The sequence below is a fragment of the Varanus komodoensis genome, unplaced genomic scaffold (assembly GCF_004798865.1).
Source record: "Varanus komodoensis strain SLA01 unplaced genomic scaffold, ASM479886v1 scaffold32, whole genome shotgun sequence".
Classification (NCBI taxonomy): domain Eukaryota; kingdom Metazoa; phylum Chordata; class Lepidosauria; order Squamata; family Varanidae; genus Varanus; species Varanus komodoensis.
This window is the reverse complement of record NW_025335798.1, coordinates 17,203,532-17,224,417: the sequence shown is the minus strand read 5'-3', so window position 1 is coordinate 17,224,417 and position 20,886 is coordinate 17,203,532. Positions and strand designations below refer to the sequence as shown.

The window sequence follows — 20,886 nt, the reverse complement described above, 5'->3', positions numbered from 1 at the left end:
GAATTACAGTCTGGAAATCTCAAAATCTAAAACCAAACAGCAGCAGCAGCAGCAGAGGAAGATGATGAAAAAAAATCAGGTCGGAACTCACCATTAAGTAATACAATCACTTGCACTCTACTTAATAAGATCTTCTGTCCTGGAGTCATTATTAACCACTACCACCTATGCAAACAAAACAAATTACCTAGATTTCAGACCAATTATTGTTGTTCTTTAAAGTAACAGTGCCATAGTTTTCTCCTTGCGGCCCCGCCAGTGAGGAATCAAATAAATGGTTTAATCCTGAATAAATGTTAAAGCAGAGCTGGCTATTTGGGATCCAGGGTTTGGGTCCTCAGAGAGTATGACATCAGTGGCATTGTGGTCACAATCATGAGCAAAATGCAATCAGAGGCCAAAATGGATTCATTTGCAATGGCAAGAATCACTGAACTCCATAGTGAATCATAGTAAATCTGTCTTGCCTTAGCAACTGCAGCCTACAAAATTTGTCTCTACATATTGCTTGTGCAAAGTCAAGCCAGAAAGAAGATCACAGCAGAAATAGGATGCAGTATCTTTTAAATACACATGCACACACATAATAAACAACTTTTTTGCTAAACATTTAAGGTGTACTGGCTGAGACTGTTCACTGTTCACTGTTATTCATCCACTTAACTTTTTCCTTTCCTTAACATGGCATTTGTAATATATCTTTTCTTTTCCAGAAAAGGGTAGAAACTAGTTTTGATTTAAGTCCCAAACTGCTGAAACATCTTCAGCTTGGCTTTGTGGATTACTGTTGCCTGAGGCATAAATTATTTAGGCGTCGCACATGGTCTTGTCATGTCTTGTTACTTAAGTGCAGTACAGCTTTCATCCGTGTATACCCAAGGGGGCCATGCAATCGACAGCTGGTGATGTCATCCCCATTTGGTAATCCCTCATGAGTGGGGAGGGGACAGGCAACGCTTTTAAAGCAAATCTCCTAGTGGTCCTTCTCCTAGTTTAACCCTATGCAACATTTATTTGGACTCATCCTTGTAGCCTTGCTGCAGATAGCAATCCCCTTAATTGGAGTTTCTTTGTTTTGTTTTTAAACAAGAGGCTCCGAAGGGCAACTGCTTCCAACCAACAGAAGGCAGAGCAGATGAACTCTGCTGCCTCCCCCTACCCATTTCTGTGCCAAGCTGAGCTTGTTTGACTGAAGATCTTTGCCAATCCCATTAGAAAGACTTTGCAATTTGGTTGCATCTCCAGATAGATATTAAAATGGAAAAATTCAAATAATTAAAAGCAAGACATGTAGACCATTACCTGGAAATCACAGTTAACATTTTGAGGAGCATGAATTGGCTGTTCAGCACACTGTTTTAGGGATGTGCTGTAATTCATTCCAATGTGTGTTTACCGGATTGGGGGCAAAACCTCAAAAAAGAAGAGACTTTTGGGAGCTGTGGTATTGGCACTGTGAGGGTCTGTGGAGAGAGACGTGTGTTGCGCCCTCAGGAGCTCTGTTGCTCTAGAAACAAAGAACCCTCCCTTCCAATATAGAACATCTGGCAATCCTGAGCAAGTGCTTTGTCCCATGAGTAAGAAACAGTTTAAACTGTTGCTGCTAAGAAAACTTGAGGTACTGTTTCCACTCTGGTGAAAATGTGCATTCTTCAAAGGAGTTTCAGGACTTAAATAAATAAATAAATAAATAGGGACTGAACTCACAGCAAACACACACAGTCTCCTAAGGATTAACAGAGACCCTCTGCCCCTCTCCCACTATCCAACGGAGTGGCACGGGCAGGATGGCAGGGCACTGCAGTGAACTACAATGCAGAAAACAGGTACTTGTGCAAATGAAGAAAGGGGAACCGAGACCTGTGAGATTCCATGCATGGCTGCCGTGGTCTCCCTTGAGTGGATTTAGCCCCAAATGTTATGTTTTTGATTTAATTTATCTTACAGTTGATTGCAAACAAAGGTCAATATTGCAGAAACATAAGTATTCTGTTTTGACACATAGTTCTTTACACACAGGTGGGAAAAGCACGCTAACAACAAGAGAGGGGAATCTATGGTTGATTGCAAATTATTTAACCATTAAATTTATACCACTGCTTTAGCTCAGATGGGTTTAGAAGAAGCTTGCTTTCAAGCCATGTAAGAAATATCCCCTTAGCCCAGACAAATGGATTGGATCCAAAGCTGCTTAAATAGTTCAAGAAACAATTCTGTGGCTACTAGTTGCTCTCTGGAGGGTCAGAGGATTCTGATTTCAGCTCCCACTGTGGAAACTCACTCTAAGATCAGTTCTGGGACTCTGAACTCAGAGCGCCCTCCTCAACTCCCACACGGTCCAGACTATCCTAGGTAAACCTGATGGAAAATCAGGTTCGCTGTGGGTTGTTGGCCCACACCTTCCCCCTCAGCTCTTCCAGTTATCCCAGAGAACACTAAGACAGGAACACCTTGTTCCACCCACCAACCTGTGATTGTGAGCTGCTTTTGGCTCACCATGGCTTCTTTACACTTTACCTTCTTTTTTCCTGAGATTGCAAAAATCATCTTGACAGCTTTCACAATTCCCATTTTGACCATCACTTTGGTTCCTTCAAAGTCAACACTGTCAAAATTTCTGTTCTCCAGAAAAAGTGTGTGGGGAGGAAACACTTTTGCACTTTTCCAAGTAGCTAGAGTCTTGAAGAAATGTAGTGTGTTACTATGAAGAATATCAGGGAGAAGAGAAAAAAAGATAAAGACCACCACTCATTTTTCATGAACGAAGATCACTTGTACCTTTGGTTTGTCTTGACAACCTACCTTTTAACAGAATGCAGGACCAAGTGAACCATTGTTTACTCCTTCTTACCTCCTAATACTTCCTGGCAAATAGATGGTGAAGAAATGGAGGTAGTAACAGAGTTTATTTTCCTGGGCTCCAAGATCACTGCAGATGGGGACTGCAGCCAAGAAATTAAAAGACGCTTGCTCCTTGGGAGGAAAGCTATGGCAAATCTAGACAGCATACTAAAAAGCAGAGACATCACCCTGCCAACAAAAGTGCGTATAGTCAAGGCTATGGTTTTCCAAGTTGCAATGTATGGCTGTGAAAGCTGGACCATAAGGAAGGCTGAGTGCAAAAGAATTGAGGCCTCTGAATTGTGGTGCTGCAGGAGACTCCTGCGAGTCCCTTGGACTGCAAGGCAATCAAACCAGTCAGTCCTAGAGGAGATCAACCCTGACCGCTCTGTAGAAGGCCAGATACTGAAGATGAAACTCAAAACTTTGGCCACCTAATGAGAAGGAAGGACTCACTGGAGAAGAGCCAATTGACGACGAAAGAAGAAGGGGACGGCAGAGAATGAGGTGGCTAGATGGAGTCACTGAAGCAGTTGGTGTGAAATTAAGTGGACTCCGGGGGATGGTGGAGGACAGGAAGGCCTGGAGAAATGTTGTCCATGGGGTCACGATGGGTCGGACACGAATTCATGACTAACAATAACAACCTCCTAATATCACTTACAGCATGATAGCATATTCATATAGTTTATTTTCTTACTCTGCTAATGTGGGATTGTTGCTTATCTTCAATATTTTGCATAGCTTATTTTGGCTGAAGTAATCAAATATGAAGCCAATTCAGAATAATTGGGCAATATTTCTTTAGCATAAGTTAATAAAGAGATTAACAGGTCCAGTGGAAGCTGTATCCCAGTTATTTCCCTCAATTTAATGCACTAATCTGCCAGCATTTCTTTGCTACTAGGGACATCCTTCACAGATGGGGAAAAACCTAACTTCCTCTTATTTATGTTTTTCCAGCAATGGGATGCTATTTTAGAAGCACCTAATAGTTAATGGATTTTTTATTTGGCATATTTCAGTGTACTCCCCCTCTGTTCCCACCTCATAGAAAGTGTGTGGGTATAATTTGGATTCTAGCTGTTTTAAAGTTAACTGAATTGTTCACATTCTCCAAGACTCTATTGACAGATTCCTCCACCTAGAACCTAATTTGGTCCAGAAGGGCTTTTCAAAGTACAGTGAAAAAAAACTATGATAACTACAATAACACCCGATTTGCTCAATCAGTGGGAATTGAGATGCCATCTGTTCTAAGGAGAACAATATGCAAAACCAGTGCTTCAAAGTCTGTCCACCCTCTATAAGTGATCATTTATATTTACATCATCATCTGGCACTTAAAACAACAGGACTTTTGATTTCTAGCATACAGAAATGTTCCCATTTGTGTCGGTACTTTTTCTTTCAGCAAAATCCTTGGAATTTTATCAACAAGAGACAGAAATTAATCAGGGATTTTTCCTAATACGTTCAGCCCACATAAGACACTTTTCATCTATTCTGGAACGTATGTGCATGGGGGGGTGGGGGTGGACATGACTCTGCTACTTGTATTGATTGGTATACCTGCAAAGTACCTATGCAAGCATATGTAAACTGTAAAATATACCACGTAAAAATGCCAGCAATTGTGACTAGAGGTAAAGTCTCCCACCTTCACTTTAGAGAAATTAACTGAACCCAGGAGCAGCCCAAATCCTTTTTTTAATGACTTGCAGTGTGTATGTGGGGGGGGCGGAGGGGGTTAAAGGTTATGGCTCACCCATAGGCAAAATGAAATACTAATTCCTTAATCGCTGGATTCTTTTTATTTTCTGGCAATGATGGCTTTTAATTCTTTGCCCTCTAAAAGGGATGCAGGAGAGAATAAGAAGTTTGGAAAAGTACCAAAGGGCCGTGCTTCCAGAGCGCATAAAACAAGCAACTAAAAGTACCTGAGTGTGGAGGTCAGAGCTATCAGGGCAAAAGGTGGTGCAAACACAACAAAAGGTGGGAAATCTGAAAGCATTTTGTCAAAGGAGGCATAGGTCTTATCACTAAGCTGGGAACTCAGAGCAGGTTTGGCAGAGGTCTGGGCTCTTGCTCCCAAGAATGAACTTTCCCCTTTAGAAACAAAATTAAGTGCAGTTTCTGCACAACCACAGAAACTTCAACCACAATACATGCAGCCATGAACCTAGGTCTGGAACCCAGCCCCTAAAAGCAGAAACTGATTAAGGACACAACCTTATGGTGATGATCGTAAGTCCCCAAACTCACAGGCTTATGCTCATCCTATGCAGGGCAGAAGAGAGACTTTGACTAGATGGACCTCTTTTGTCTGTCTAGAGAAGGTGTTCCAGAGGAGGCTCAGGGTACCTTCTGCACATAGGCTTTCTTCTAAAGTACAGCCTTCCAAGGTTGTTGCCTTGGATTCTGGAATGGAACTGTAAAAAATGGTTCAGATTGGAATTCTTAGCTAAAATGCCAAGAACAACTACCTCAGAGATAAGCCAAAGGCGGGCGAGAAAAAGATCTCATCTGGTTCTATGAGAAATTCTGTTGAACAGGCGGCATTGGATGGGGACAAATTTAAGATTAGTCTGACTGCAGGGCATCGTATCAAAAGAGCAGAAGCAAAAGGAGTTGCTTCCACCTTCTGCTTGTAGGACAATTGGTGGGCCTGCCCACCAATGGTTGGAAAGGAGACGTTCCATTTGGAATCAACTCCTTATCATTAAGCCACATTTCCTCAATAAGTAGTATTCTAACTTTGCTGCTGTCTTTTGCCATACTCTTCATTTGTATCATAGAGCCAGCTCTACCTGGCCAGTTTGAAAAAAAACCTTTGTCCTGATTTGCTTGAAAGAATGAGAGGGAAAAGATCAGATCTTGACACTATCCTGGCTTTTCTGGTTTCCCACCCTCCCCACTTGTGAAACACCCCCTTCTCCCCTCCTCCAAGCTCACATGCCCAACCTTGGGGAGGAAGCTGACAACTCTCCCTGCTCCAGCTTTGGGGAAAGGGGCAGAGGGTGTCATGGATTCCCCTTTCAGTTTTGGCTTCTGATAAGGGAATCTGACTTAACCTATAGTCCCACAGACACTGTCTGAAGGTCACAGAATTGCTCCCTAAATTGACCGGGAAGCTGCCTCAAGGAGCAGAAAGATAGCCAGAAGTTGGTGTTTTAACAACAGGGTTTGTGATCTGCCAGAATATGAAGAGAAGGGGATATATGAATGTCTTTAGTATTCATGAACCTTGAATGGATGACGCCAAAATGGCTTGTCAAGTGTCAGGACAGAGACCAACAAAAGGCAGCAGATGAGAGATGTAACTATACCATTTGAGAGATATCCCAAGTACTCCACAACATCTCTGAGTCTGTTTTTGTTTAGTCAACAATTGTGCCACAATAAAAAATATTTTGTACCTTCCCAGTGCTGCATATCTTGTGTACATCAAACGGTATCAATGCCAATTAAATTTATTGAAAAGTCAAAACACAGTGAATAATTCTGCAAGAACTGTACTGGGGTTAAGTCCACAGCATGCAGACTGGAGTTACTGCAGTGTCTGATGTTACCATTGCTAGCTGCAATGGTGACATCTTTACAAAATGAAAAGGCATGGTCACTCAGGTCACCTCTTAGTCCCGCCTCCTTGTTCATCAGCAGGCAGAAGAACAACTCAAAGAGGAAATCTCATTCTTCACTCTCAACATGAACTCAGAGCAAGTAAATCCCCTATTATGGGATACTACGAACACAATGACTTGAGGCTTATGTATAAAAGAAGCAAACACTCTAAAAAAGAGGCAGTCAGAAGCTAAGCAAATTATGTTAGCTAAAGTTGTCAAATTAGAGGCAGATGATAAAAGGACAGGGAATTCTGAGATATATAGAGAGCCCTCCTGGGTAAGAGATGTGTACAGAATGCTTCAGAAATAAATAGTACACATTTTACATCTAGCCAGGATACACTATGAATTGGGAAACAAAAATGCTAAAATTTTAGCCTGATTCCTTAAAAAATGAATCAGAAACAATGTTCTGAATATATTTGATGTGGCAGATACTGTGAAAAATAGGTCCAACCATATTGCTGAAACTTTGCATGATTCTATACAGGCCTGCATTCCTGAAATAATTCAAATCATTTTGCTATTTCAATATTTCTAAATAAGGTGAAACTTAAAGTCCTTAAAGCAATACAAGGGATCTGTTGAAGCAATCAGTGTCAGAAGAGGAAATTAAAACTATCTTTTAAATTAACAAATGGAAAAACACCAGTCATAAATGAGTTTATTGGGAAATTTTACAAAGCATTTGTGGAAATCTGAATACTTTATTTGAAATACCTGTTCCACAGTATCCTAGAAGGTTGTTGAATCCCTGAGTCCTGAAGGCAAACAAGAACGGTCATTACATTTAAGACAAGCAAAACTCCTGAAGTTCTGGAGTTGTATTGGCCTATTTCCCTCAGGATGACAAACTTCTCTCAGCCATCTTGATCATCAGAATTAATATGCTTATCTCTGCTTACTGTATACCGAGACAGACCAGATAAGTTTTTCTCCAAAGAGGTGTCCACATAACTCATTCTCCATATATTAAATACCATGGTAAATAAACAGAGAACCACAGAAACCATCCAATCTCTGGGAATTTTCAAAGCATTTGACAATGTAAAATACCCTCTTCTGAACAAACTCCTGGCAAAAATGAACTTTGGGGACAAAATCCTGTACCTCATAGCACACCCAGTTGCCAAGTGCAGTGTCCAGCACTAGCACCATCTCCCAACCCCCTCCTTCCAATTCTTTAATCATCCCCACTTTTGTCAAAAGGCGAATATGAACAATGTGAGGTGCGAGAAGCCAAAGGACTGTGCAGAGTACAAGACATGACAGACAACGGACAGCCAATCTCAGACTCAAGAATGGCTGACTTATTGGCTGGCCTATGCAGACTATTTGTTAGCAGACTTGCAAGAATCAAGTGCCTCAGCCTTTAACAAGATTGAAATTACTATGCCTATAGTCACCAGAGACTCCAAAAGAAACTTGGTCCAGCATTTACTTCCAAGGGCTCAGAGTGTCTTGGAAGATGATCTGAACTACTAAACTGATGAACACAACTGGAATATGGTCCAGCAGACCTTTCAGCCAAACTACAATCAAAGCAGTATATAGTTGGCATTATACTCCAGTCAAATTGCACCATACAGATACATCCTTGTCCCCACAATGCTGGAGACATTGTGGAGACATAGGGCCACTGTTTCATATGGAGGAAGATTGCCTCCGAGTTCAAACTTTCCGGGCAGTAGCTTTTGGAATAATTTCAGAAATGGTAACTGCAGGGATTGGGCTCATTCCTCTTATAAAACAACCTTGCAGAGGTTGTTGAATTGGATTCTGATGTGAAAGAGGAGCAGCAGTGGTCAGAATCGTCAAGGCCTGTGGACACAAATATAAATCAAGCAGCAGATAAGACCTGAGTAGTTTCAATTTTTGTGGGAAAGTTTAGTGAGCAAGCTGATATAGGAGCGAATGGATCCAACATCATTAGCACACTTCTATTGCATCAGGTTAAGAAGGCAGATCAGCTGAGAAGGATAAGATGCTGGAAGCAATTGTCCCTTAAGCAACAGGATCCACTTTGTCATCCTTTGGAAAGGAGGAAAGGTATTATAATGCCCTGGAATTAGCCACATTTTCATAATAGCCAATATTCTAACTTTGCTTGTTTATTTTGTTATTGATTTCTGCAGTATTCTTCTTTTTTATCACAAAGCCAGTCTTGTCATTGTTAACATAATAAACCTTTTAGTTGGAAAGTCTTTGTCCTGGTCTGTTTGAAAGGAAGAGAAGAGCTCCCAGGATAACATGTATTATTGTCCCTGATTTGCTCCAAGCATGCCTGTCCATGGTGGGCAATGTACGGGGCAATTTACCACATGGAGAGCTAAACATTGTTTTTGTTAGCGGCTGAACCTTTGGAAGTTAGCCAGCACTGAAAACTAAGTTCTGAATGTTAAACAGAGGACTGGCCCACCAAATGGCAAATTGCACTTTCATAAAGATTAACTTAGCTCAGCAGAGTGATACAAACAATTGTGAACTATGACCAATTTATGGAAATCTGGTTTCCATTTCTTACTTTCATAAACAGCAAATCATAAACCTTTGACCGTCCAAAAGTCATTAGAGAAAGATGAATAAAATACTGGAAGACAGAGGCTTAAAGCATCATCTCAATGAACATGAAACAAAAACCTAATATGAAAATATTACCATTGTTGATATTTAAAATATTTTATAGTATTGTATCGATCATGATAATCCAATGAAAACTTTTAAAAATGACTTGCAGATGTGACCAAAGTACTCTGGGAGTTTCTCAGACATTCTCACCTCAGGTGGTCTTGGTCATCTGCATCATCTTGCCAAATAGTAAGGAAGTTTTTGATTAAAAAGCTACCAATCTTGCTGAAAAAATGCATTCTTCCTCTCTGTCCTGAAGTTGGCCCTTCCCTTTTAACCCTTAGACTCCAAAACACCAGAGTCTCTTTGCAATGCAGAACATGATTGGCATTTCACAACTGTAAGACAAAACTCTAGACTCTCTAGTGCATTGGAAGATTAGCCTCTGCTCATGTCAAGAATGTTGCTGGGAACTTCTCCCCCAAATCCTTCCCTTTCAGTCATTCTGTGGGCTCCATCCTCAGAGTGGCTCCTGCTGGTGAAGGGCCAATCTGCAAAACCTACACCAGCCTTCTAATTGGGCAGCACATTCTCTCCACACTCCATCATGGAGTCAGTGACTGGGCAAGGCAACAGCTCTTCCTCCTCCCCTTCTTTGATCCCTCCCATCCCTTCCAAAATATTCCTGCTCTCCTGGTCAGCATGGGAACCTGTGGGCACCTTAAGGGTGCCTCAAGGTATTGCAGATTACATGTAGTGCTGATTGTTTACATTATCATGAGGATCTTTTCTGTAGTTCTAGTTTTTTGTTATTAAATTGTGGTAATCAATGTCAATGCACTACATACATGTTTACAAAAGCATGCATGTACAATTTTACAACATCAATGCAGTACACGTCAATATAAATGTATATAAAGTGGTTGTTTTATTGCAATTTCTGAATGTGCCATTTTAAATATGTAATTCTCCTAGGAAAACTATGCCATGATGTTGCTAGGCCTATATTTTCTAAAGATGTATCTAAAGAACCACTTAGGAATTTTATTAAACAGTATGTGTCACAAATAAATAAATGCATTAAAAACCACACACCAAAGCTCCCCAAAGTGGCACTTTACAAATTAGCAGTGCAAGCCTAGATTATGTCTACCCAAAAGTTACTCTTAGGCAAATGTGACAGCTAAGCTCTGGGAGCAGTCCCACTAAATGCAATTAAACTTACCTATGTATGAGATTTAAGTGCAATTGTGGGCATATACTAAAAGTGTAAGAAAAAAATAAAAAACTAAAGTGGTCATACTTTGGACACATAATGAGAACGAAAGATAGGTCGGAGAAGATAAAAATGCTAGGGAAAGTCAAAGGGAGAAGAGGCAAACCACTTGAGTTGGATCTATTGCATAAAGGAAACTACAGCCTCGAGCTTACAAGAGCTGATCAAGACAGACAAGGACAAGACAATGTGAAGGACACTCATTCATAGGGTTGCCATAGGTCGAAGACCACTTGATTGCACGTAGCAAGAAAAATCCTTGAAGGAAAAAACAGGTAAGTTACAACAACGTGTAAACCCAAAGCAAGACATTAGTCTCCTATTATTATCATATATATATCCACTCACACACACATGGAGTTGCAGCCTAAACCTGTTAGTACTTTGGGTGCCAGAAGACCTTGGTTTGCTCGGAATGAAAGACTAATATGGCTTCCCTCTGGCATCTTCCAGGGAAAAATTACAGGAGGGGATCCCTACCCAGGCACTTAACGACCCCCTTCCGAGACGCGAGCTGAGACAAGCAGCAAAGCTCGCGAGAGAAGAGCCAACTCCCGCGATGCGGTTTTCTGACTGAGGTGAGAGGAGGACGGTCCGCAGAGCGAGCGGGATCTGTTCTCGCGTGACGTAGTGGTTAGAGCGTTCTTCCTCGCGTGCGCTACGTGCCCGGAAGCAGCGCGAGCGGACACGCGGAGGGAGCGTAGAGTTTCGTGGCTACTGAGTGAGCAAGAAAGGGGGCAAGAGAGGTTAGGGAACGCTTCGCCCCGTGGTACGGGAGCCTGTAAGAGACAAAAAGCGAAGAGCCCCCCCCCCCCTCTCTCTCTCTCTCTCGCCAACTTTCTGGCTGGATGTGGCATAATGCCCGGCGTTGCTGTCCGTAAGAACCAGGAACGGGACCGAGACAACGCCATGGAGCCACCGACAGCTGATGTGGGTCTCTGGACGCATGGAAAAGGGGCTGGGTGGGACGGGAGCCGCATTATCGGGAGGGTGGCCAAGCATGGAGTGCGGGAGGAGGGCGGATTGCGAACTTCAGAGGCCCAGTGTCTGGTCAGAAGCCCCCGTCTCCCCCCCCCCCCGGCCACCCCCGAGCCCGCCTTCTTTCCCCGGTAACTGGCAGGACTTGAAAGGTGGCGTATTGTTCCTGTGCTCGCGCCCCTACACCACCCCGTGGTTTAATGGCACATGGTCAGACCTCCCCACTCCCACCCCCACCCCCCGCAGTTAGCGTTGCTGTCAACTTTCCTTTGAGGAGGGGAGCAGAGAGTCGTTCTCCAGGGAGGTTTTGCTTGCTCGAGAGGGACTAAGTAAATAAATGAAGTTAGCGTGGACGCACACAAATGCTCAGTAACTTTTCGTTTTACTTCTCGTGGTCCTACTGTGACTGAGCAATCAGAAACTTGTAGGGGTTTTAAACAACAGCGGCAACAACCTGTTTGCCAGAATCAATGGAGTGGGTGTGTGTACCTCAAACAGATCCTCCTTGAAAAGTTATTTAAACTGGAAAACAAGTTGGGTTACCTATTAGATGATACTTTGATTTACTGGAAGTGGAGTAGACTAAGGCACATGACCACATCTCTAAGATTATGTGTTAAAGTTTTGTCATGTTGAAGGCATGTTGTTGTCACTTCTTCCTAGTATTGCAGGCAGCAGGAATAGGTTTGAATTTAATCATTTCAGTATAGTGGATCAGCCTTGGGTTTAAAGTTCTGCAACATTCTTGCAACACTGAAACAATTAGATTAATTTATATTTTTATTCTACCATTTTCATACACCTTATATCATAAAAATAAATATAGCTACAGTTATATAGAATATTTAATTGTCTTAATTTTTGGTTTAGACAACTATCTCCTAACCAAGGCCTTGCTTAGTACAAGCTTTTCTTCAAAATTATTCCTAATAATGGTGGGTGTTCCCTGAGAATCCACTATTTTGCGACCTTTGTTAATATAAACAGGCCATACAAGCAGAACTCTGTAGATTCAAAATGGCACCTCACCCTTCAGTGAGTGAGCAGATTGAGGAATCAGGTACTCTTGTATCTTGCATTTTATTTTCGTATCTGAATTAGTGAAACTAGACTTGCCTAATACAATAATCCTATCTACTCCCCAAGTTCTGCTGGTCCTAATATTTCTGTAACGGAACAACTACTTTTTCATCATCACATTGTTTAAATGTTGGATCTGTCAGGCCTCTTATTATCCATTCTGGCTAGCAGTGACTCCTTTGGCCTCAAGAAAGCTTTCCCAAACTTGCTTCCTGAGTTGCCAAGAAAAGAAGCGAGGACTGTTTGCATGTGTTGTGTATCACTGAAGTATGTCCCTTTCTGAGAAAGTATGATTCCTGCTGTATTCCACATGAGCAAAGATGCAGTTTGAACTCATGGCACCAACTCTGTGGGTTGGCATCTTCAGGAAGAAGGATTAGATCTCATGGCCCCAGCTTGTGGGATAAGGAACTATTATGTCATCCCACTTATTTCTATTAGTTGTGGTTACTAAAACTCTAACCTACAGATGCACAAATCATATCACTCTGAGGCATAGTTCCATTTCATGGTTTTCCTCACAGTTAGCCTACAAACATTGGTTGGTAGCCACTCCCCTCACTTGTGTGGTCGTCTTCCTCCCAATTTTCACCTGGGTGTCCTTTCATACTCTATTCCCCATTTTTTCATCTGTGGAGGTAAAGATTGCCTATCTTCCTTCAATTCTCATGTACCCACAAAGTTTTGTTATTAGTTCCATATTCCATGCCTAAAATACCAGCATATTTTACCTCAAAATTCTCACTTCAAGGGAATAACCCTCACATGAGGCATTTTTAAAAATTGGAATAGGAACAACAAATAGAAACCTGGGAAATAGCAAACAACTAATAGCTATGGAAAGTGAGTGGAGCCTTCTGAAGATCTCCTGAAGGCTGGGTTGGGAAGGCTGATTTTGGGTTATGTACCCTATCTCTTTTCACTTTTAGCCTGCTATTTTCATATTTTGTTTGTAGGATATTTTCAGCCACTTTCAACCTGATAATCTGAAACACACTAGAGTAAACTGAAATGACTTGAAATATGTGTGTGGAAAATGCAGTCCTGATTCTGAGAACACTAAGTTCCCTGTATTCCCAAGGAGCACCATTTGTGCACCTGCCAGGCTGAAGCCTGACTAAATAATGAACTCTCTTTCATGGCTTGAGGTCTGCCTCTCCCAGATCAACAAAGATATTGAATGCCATAGTTCATTTTATTCTCAAAGTGTTCTGTTCTCAGAGATTTACGCTTAGTAGTTGTAGCTGAGTACATGAGCTTATATCTGTTATCACTATGGATGCATAGGAAGCATGGTGATTTCACAGTTGTCAAGATAAAATCATTCTGTGATAGAAAACAGTAGTTGGAAAGTTGATCTCTAAGCTGATGTAATTCTCAGCAGTTTTCTTCCTTGCATATGAGACTAGTGATAGGAGAAATGCTCAGTGTCAATCAGCACAATGTGCGGAATCTTACTGGCTGCATGTATTTGAAAGTGTAATGTGCTGAAAGATGCATGCATCCCAGTATATATCATGGACTGCACATCTATTTTGTACTTGGGTATGTCTGTCAGTATACCAAAAATAGAATGTGAGTTGGCCCTTCTTTGCCAATTCATGGCTATGATTTTCTCTGTAGGCTGTGTTGTATGCTATACAAACAAATTGTACACACAATTTCATATGCAGAATATTATCACCATTAAGAGCTGGATGTACTTTTCCCTCTTATATAATTGCAGCTTGATAAAAAGTCTTTTAGCGTAATGTCTTCTCCCCACTTTAGGACTTTGCGAAGGAAAGATATGGAATTTTACCGATGATACAATCGCAAGAAAAGCCAGGTCAGTTTCAAAATTCCGGAAAGTACCCAACGGCCTTTTGGGTTGTAAGTACCATAATAAGCAATATAGTGATGCTTGTTGTGTCAGGTCTAAAGTACAGATACCACTTCTAGCTCCAGGGGAGCCAGTGCCTGAAAAAATGGTAAGACACTATTCAGTCTCACAGGGACTGTGGAACTATTTTTGGCGTATGATAAATATGAGCTGAAGATTTTGTAAATGTGCTAAAATCTGAAAAGAATTGGCACATACCAAGGTAAAAGGGGTGATTCAAAAAATTAAAATAAACAAATGGCTAACTTTGGTGATCTGTTTGCTGATTTTGTTTAAAGTGTAATCCCATGTGTATCAGCTCATAGGCATTTCACTGAGTTCATTGGGACTCAGAGAAATATGCATAGGATTGCTGCCTCATTTCCCCATAATCATGAAGTAAGCATTATTTAAGATAAGCACAGACTTAAACCAATAAATGCCACTTCTCTTTTTGGGAATGCTTTGGCAGCTCACTTTGGGTAATAAAATGGTTTATATATACATCCACTGATGAAAAATCATCAATCAATCAATGCTGTCCAGAAATTTGAGTAACTTTCCCCCTTGAAATTTGTCTTTTTCCCCTCCATCTGCTGTGACATTTGCACAATGTTCTTCCTATACTGCTTTGCCTTGAAATTTCTCCAGTTTCCCTCACAATTTTACTGTTTTACCATGATATTTGCATAAGTTTAGGGATTCTAGTCACTGCTTTGTAACCCATATGTATTTCAGGAAGCCAGCAATGGGGAACAGTGGGAAAAGTGGCAATATTACTTCAGTAGAAGGTGAAGCAGCCTTTTAAAAAATGCTCCCGAGCAAAAAAGTCATTGAATTGGAGGGTGAAATGGACAAAGTGATTGACAAAAGGGAATATAAGTAAGCTTGGTGAAATAGTGGGCAGGCAGTCTTGCACAATTGTGCACAACTTAAGGGGAAAACTGTGAATGCATTCATTCATAAGGGCTCAGAAAATTATTTCAGTGCAGTACAGTAGTTGGAGAAATTTCATTTTGGAAGCATCAAAGTGGAGGATGAAACTGAGAAGGAAAAGAGGGGACTATGACTGTGCTAGATCAGCTTTCTTGTGCACTTGCATAGGATCAGAAAGTTAAATAAAAATTGCAAATATGTCTCGCATACATAACAGATCAAACTTACATTTCTTTGGTATTTTGATGGTGGGGGCTATTCCCTCTTGAGCTGGCAACTCTAGTGTGCTGATTGCAGAAAGGTTTGTGCCACAAAGGCTCCTGGGATGCATACTGGCAACAGCCGGAAGAACTGAGGAAGAGACAAGCCATGGCAAGCCACCAGGCAGGAGTCATTCCTCAGGAGTCAGGTTAAACCACTCAAAATAGCTTTTCTCAGGGTGGTTTAGTGCAGTGTGTCCTCTACCCTTTGGCAAAGAGTCAAGGTAAAACTCTTCGGTGCTCTAGAGGGCTAGCCTACCCCACCCTTTCTAGTGAGCTGATTGGATGAGTTATTCTTTGGATCTTGCTGAAGTTTAGTGAGCTTGACCTGTCCTTTTTTTTTTTTTTTTTAAAGGAATGACTATTTTTCAGTGACCTCTCTACATGATTCTTCATTGTATTGGAAGCTAGATGATTTGATTATTTAATCTCTTCTGCAAATTTGCCTACGCATGCAATGAATTTGTTCCTAAGAATTTAGTGAAGATTCTGCCATAGGTTTGCCCTTCTCCACATATAAAAGCCATAGGCTTGTCTTATGTGGGAGACATACTAAGAAAATATGTAAATACTTGCAACACTACCTCTGAGGAATATAGCTAAAAAGTGTCTCTCACAGACCTCTCAGGATAGGAGGTGCAAACACACTATTTGTGACAGTTGGGAAAAGAAAAAACTACGGTTTCAGTCAAAACAAACTCACTTCAGTCATAACCAATTAACAGTTGAAAAATTACCACGCAAGGCAGCAAAATTGCTTCACCTATTTCTGTTAAAATAACTTTCTTCAACATGTTTATCTTTAGCAATTGCTTTCTTACTTTTTATATGACCAGTCAATAGTTAAAAATAATAATTTGGAGAGAATCGGAAAATGTGAACAAATATGTTTTTCATGTGATTGTAATGAAAGCTGGGTCATTTTATATATCTATAAATATATAAAATGAATATATATATTCATGAATAACTGGAATCTAATACACATGTTGGATTATACCTTGAAAGTTAGGGATATATAAAAAGTAATACCTGTATTTGCCCTTTTTATTCACATCTGGAAAATGTTGCAGCTTTAAAATTTATGTAATTCTCTCTGAATAAGACTTGGGGAATCTGTTTCAGTTAGCAATAGCAGTGCTGAAATTTGAAATTGGATTTGAACTTCTTACATTCTTATTAACTTTTTAAATTTCCACTCTGACATAACAGTTTAGAGGAGTATTTCTTTCACTACAAGTTTATTTGTTAGCAGTGAAGTCCTTTATATGCTTACTGGCTAGTAAGTAGCATTGTGCCCAATAAAGCTTACTTTATCTATTAAAAGCATTATTGTACGCATATCTAGACAAAATAATTCTATCTGTGGAATTCTAGGAGCTATAGGAGACTTTTCTACCTAATCATGCATAGGACAGTACCCTTAGTGTTTTTAGGATTGCATCCCCAGTTACATAGACAAGATGTTTCTCCTTCGAGGAAAAGAAACCACTAACCAATCCTTACACATACAGTAACAAAATTCTGAGGTTCATATTTCTTGCATAGAACATCTTTAATATCAAGTTATCCCTTTTTAGTTTAACTGAATTTGCAGAATCTGAACATTACTTCCAAAGAGAATTCCCAGCTCAAAGTATAATATGACACTTGACAGCTGTAGATATATTAAAGTGAAAGATTCACAAAACAGACATCAGCCTGGAATAAGAGAACATTGAGGCATAGGAATAAGAAGGGATGTAAGAATAAAACTTGGTTGTCAAAAACAGCAGATCTTTATAGAAAAATCTGGTATTATTTATATACTTGTCCTGCTGAGCAAAAAGGGCTACTTTGTTAGCAGGAGTAGTTTTCAACTAACAACAGTATTAATAGTTTACAGAATTGCCAGTTTTATAACTTGCATTATCATAAATTGCATGTGTATTATGTTTCTGAATATATTAGAATGATACTATTGAAAATTATGCCAACAATTGACCTTGGAAAGTCTAGTCAAAAGAGTAATTTAGATTAGAAAACCTCATCATGTACCACAACAAGGTTAAATTATTCTAAGCAGCCAATGCAAAATAAAACTTTGATGTTCCTACATGAGAGGAAGAGAAGAATAAAGAGTGTTCTGATGGAAAAGGCCAGACCTGTTGCAAATAATAATCCCAGAAAATCTATCAAAGGAAGTAACTGTAGTGACAATAGAAACTGCATAAATGGAGGTTGCAACTCTGGCTTATATTACCATCAAGTGCAAATAGGAAGGTGCATGTCTTTCTGTAACTCTGGCAGGTAGGAGTAAAATTGAAATATATAAAATCTGGTATAAGAAATAGCTTACCTTCTTATAATTTGCTCAAATATTTCTGGAGAGGCCAGGTTCACATTTGATCCAGAATAACCTTTAGTAAGCTATCTCAGCTAACTTAAACAGGATTATGACATAGAAAATAAGAAAAAGCCCATTCTTCATGCATCTAATCAGAGCTCTGTATCATTCATTCTGTCTGCCAAAACCTCTCTGCCAATCAACTTCCTGGTGGCCACATTTTAATTATATAAACAGGTTTGTGACTATCACACTTATGGGTGTAAGTTTAATTACCTGTAACCTTGACACTCACTGCCCCACCAGTGGGAAAAGTAATGATTACATGGCAAAGACTCATATGATTTCCCTCGCCTTCATAGCTGCGGTATTCTCACACGTACAGAATTTATGTGGCATGTACATGACGGACTGTTATTCCTTATATAACAATAACATGATCAGTTAGATTTCAACCATCTGCACATATCTCTAACAGCAATTTGCCACTGATCTATCCCATCCTTAGTTTTCTGGTACTCAAGAGGAAGAGGAAATTGATTCATGATTTATTTATGTATTTATTTAAAAACATTTATATACTGTCTAATATTTCAATAAAAAAGACTTGTGTTCCTTTTTGTCATGAATGTACCTAAATAATTCTACATTACATACAGATCGTGTGTTGGTTCGAATAAAGGACTTGACAGGAGAGAAAGCTGATGAAGTCGTCTGGGTTCGTGGCAGGATTCATACCAGCAGAGCAAAAGGTAACAAAGCTTTTAAAAAGTTGTCCTAGACTGTGTGTGAACCACTTTCCTTGATGCATGTCACCATGGAGTCAAGAAACCTGAAGTTCTCTCTTCTTGCCTTGGTTCCTTCCTATATCACTCTTAATAGCAGCACAGCAGTTTTTTTCAAGAAAAACTACAGCCTTTTGTTTACGTTGCAGGTTGAGGTGTTTACATGCAAGTCAGTCCACTGGTATTATAACCACTGACTGACACAGCAGGCTAAAGGTCTTCTTGGTAAGAGGCTTGGCTGGAAATGAAATGCCAAGCAGTAGGTGAGTGTCCCTGAGTGAACATCCCAGTCTCACTGCAAGTAAATGACCCAGACTTTCCATTTCACGTGACAGCCTTAGGCACTTGCTTGTGAACATGGCATCTCATAAGTTGCACTCATAGGTAGATGCCCTATCTACAGCTTCTATCTCTGTCCCTTAGCCTAGATTTTTATGAAATAGTAGTTCATACTAGGCAGAATTGAGAAGCATTCAGTACAAATACAATAGTGAAAACTCCTATTTCTCTCTTTCATGTGGCATGAATGATACACTCTATATCATTTGTTTTGAAGCACACATACATGATATTTTTAAAATGTAGATTTATAGTATTAGCTATTCTACAAGTAAGTGGGCCTTTTAATGAGGATCATATGATTAGACACTGTTTTTAAATGACTTTAACGTACAATTTGTAAGAAATATTTAAAAACATTGCAGAATTATATCAGGCCTGCTAGAATTTCTTTTTTCAAGTTTGGATAATCAGAATATGGCAAGTTTTTGTTTCATCATATTTTATAAAGGAAATGGAAAACCCTGGAACCAATTGGGCTTTCATGTTTCCACAAATGAACTACAACCCATATTTTAAATCTCCTCTTACATTGGCCTCAAAGGAGACCTCTGATGTTGAGCGCTAGAGCATGCCTTATTCGTACAGAACCACCTGCCTGTCATTTTTCTTCATTGTGGAAGTGCAACTTTCATTGGAGATCCATTTCCAGTGCCTAAGTTTAAATGTTTTGACCTCTTCCAGTAACATCAAAGGCTAACAGCTGTTCTGTTGGTTAGAACTTTACTTGCCTCACAGACAAGATGTAGTATATATATATATATATATATAAAATTGGTCAGAGTTCAGGTCAAAGGCTGAAACAAAATGGTGTGGACTAGCTGTGGCTTGTGCTGGCTGCCTCCACTTCCAAATTTAGGTTCTTATAGAAGGAAGAACTGGCCATAATGATAGACGTCTGTTTCGTGACAATTAACAAACCTGTGTTAAGTTTTCCCTCCTGTGTTTGTTATACGTAGTTATGAAAATACATAATGCAACATTGCCACATAGTGTACTTCTGCCTTGTGGTAGCCAAGGTAAGGAGAATCGTGGTAATGCCAAGACTGTGTTCTCTATAATTAATGCAAAGAAAGCATTCAACATGTTTTTAGGAATTGGATATGAAATGACTATTTACAGTAGCTAACTTGTGTTTCTGTTTAGTATAATTTGCCTTCAGCAATGTACTTGATTGTTAACCTGATGCTGCTGATGTGGAAGAGCGGACTTGATCAGAAAGTGTATAGTCATTTTTAACTTACTAATTGTCACGTGTGTGTGTGTGCATGCATGTGTACATGATATTCAAAGTTGTAGCAGATTTGAACATCAAGTGCACTAGTAGATGTGAGAATCATGCATTCCTATATCTTCCCACTGAAATGTAACATGCAGATATGTACTCTGAAATAAATTCTTGGAGTGCACGGATTAGACCCTGAGTAGGACAGTGTACCATCTATATGTTACAGAGGCTTAAGCACTTCCTCCTTTTGCCATTTGTTTAGTTAATGTGACTGTGGGTAAGTCTGTCATTGATTGTTAGCTGTGATAATTCTGTGGAGCCAAGTTGAGATTCAGCAGCATGACACTGTGGACTGACATGTGTTGTCCGAACAGAGGTGGCTAAAGGCTGTTCTCCTGCTTGTGGGCTTATAGAAGGATCTGGTTGATCTCTGTTGGAATAAAAATACTGGATTAGATTGACAAATACTGGATTAGATTGAGTTGGTGTAACATTCTTGGCCACTGTGTAGGCTGGTGTCTTTTTGAGCTGAACCAAATCTATATAGAATTATCAACAGGTGGCAAGGCAGCTGGAGGATGTAAAATTTCTCTTCTTTATGCTAGCAGAATACTTTGGTCCAAACCGCTAACTGGTAGGAACCAAAGCTTTCAGAGTGGGACCAGATTTATTTAATTCAACATAGGTAATTAGCCATGGAGTGCTGTTGTGCCATCCAAACCCAGACAACTGCCCTTGGGGGTAGGGACTTATTTTTTAGGAACAAGATATAGGTATTCTTG

At 40.1% G+C, this 20,886-nt stretch overlaps 1 protein-coding gene across 1 annotated transcript in view; it reads left to right on the top strand.

The window, feature by feature from the left end:
• The first annotated feature begins 10,959 nt into the window (after positions 1 to 10,959).
• DARS1 (aspartyl-tRNA synthetase 1) overlaps positions 10,960 to 20,886 on the top strand; it is a 51,912-nt gene continuing 41,985 nt past the window's right edge. Inside the window, exons 1-3 of the mRNA XM_044438077.1 lie at positions 10,960 to 11,241; positions 14,140 to 14,197; positions 18,412 to 18,504. Coding sequence (XP_044294012.1) covers positions 11,170 to 11,241; positions 14,140 to 14,197; positions 18,412 to 18,504 — 223 coding nt within the window. The 5' untranslated portion in view covers positions 10,960 to 11,169. The remainder of the gene's footprint in view (positions 11,242 to 14,139; positions 14,198 to 18,411; positions 18,505 to 20,886) is intronic.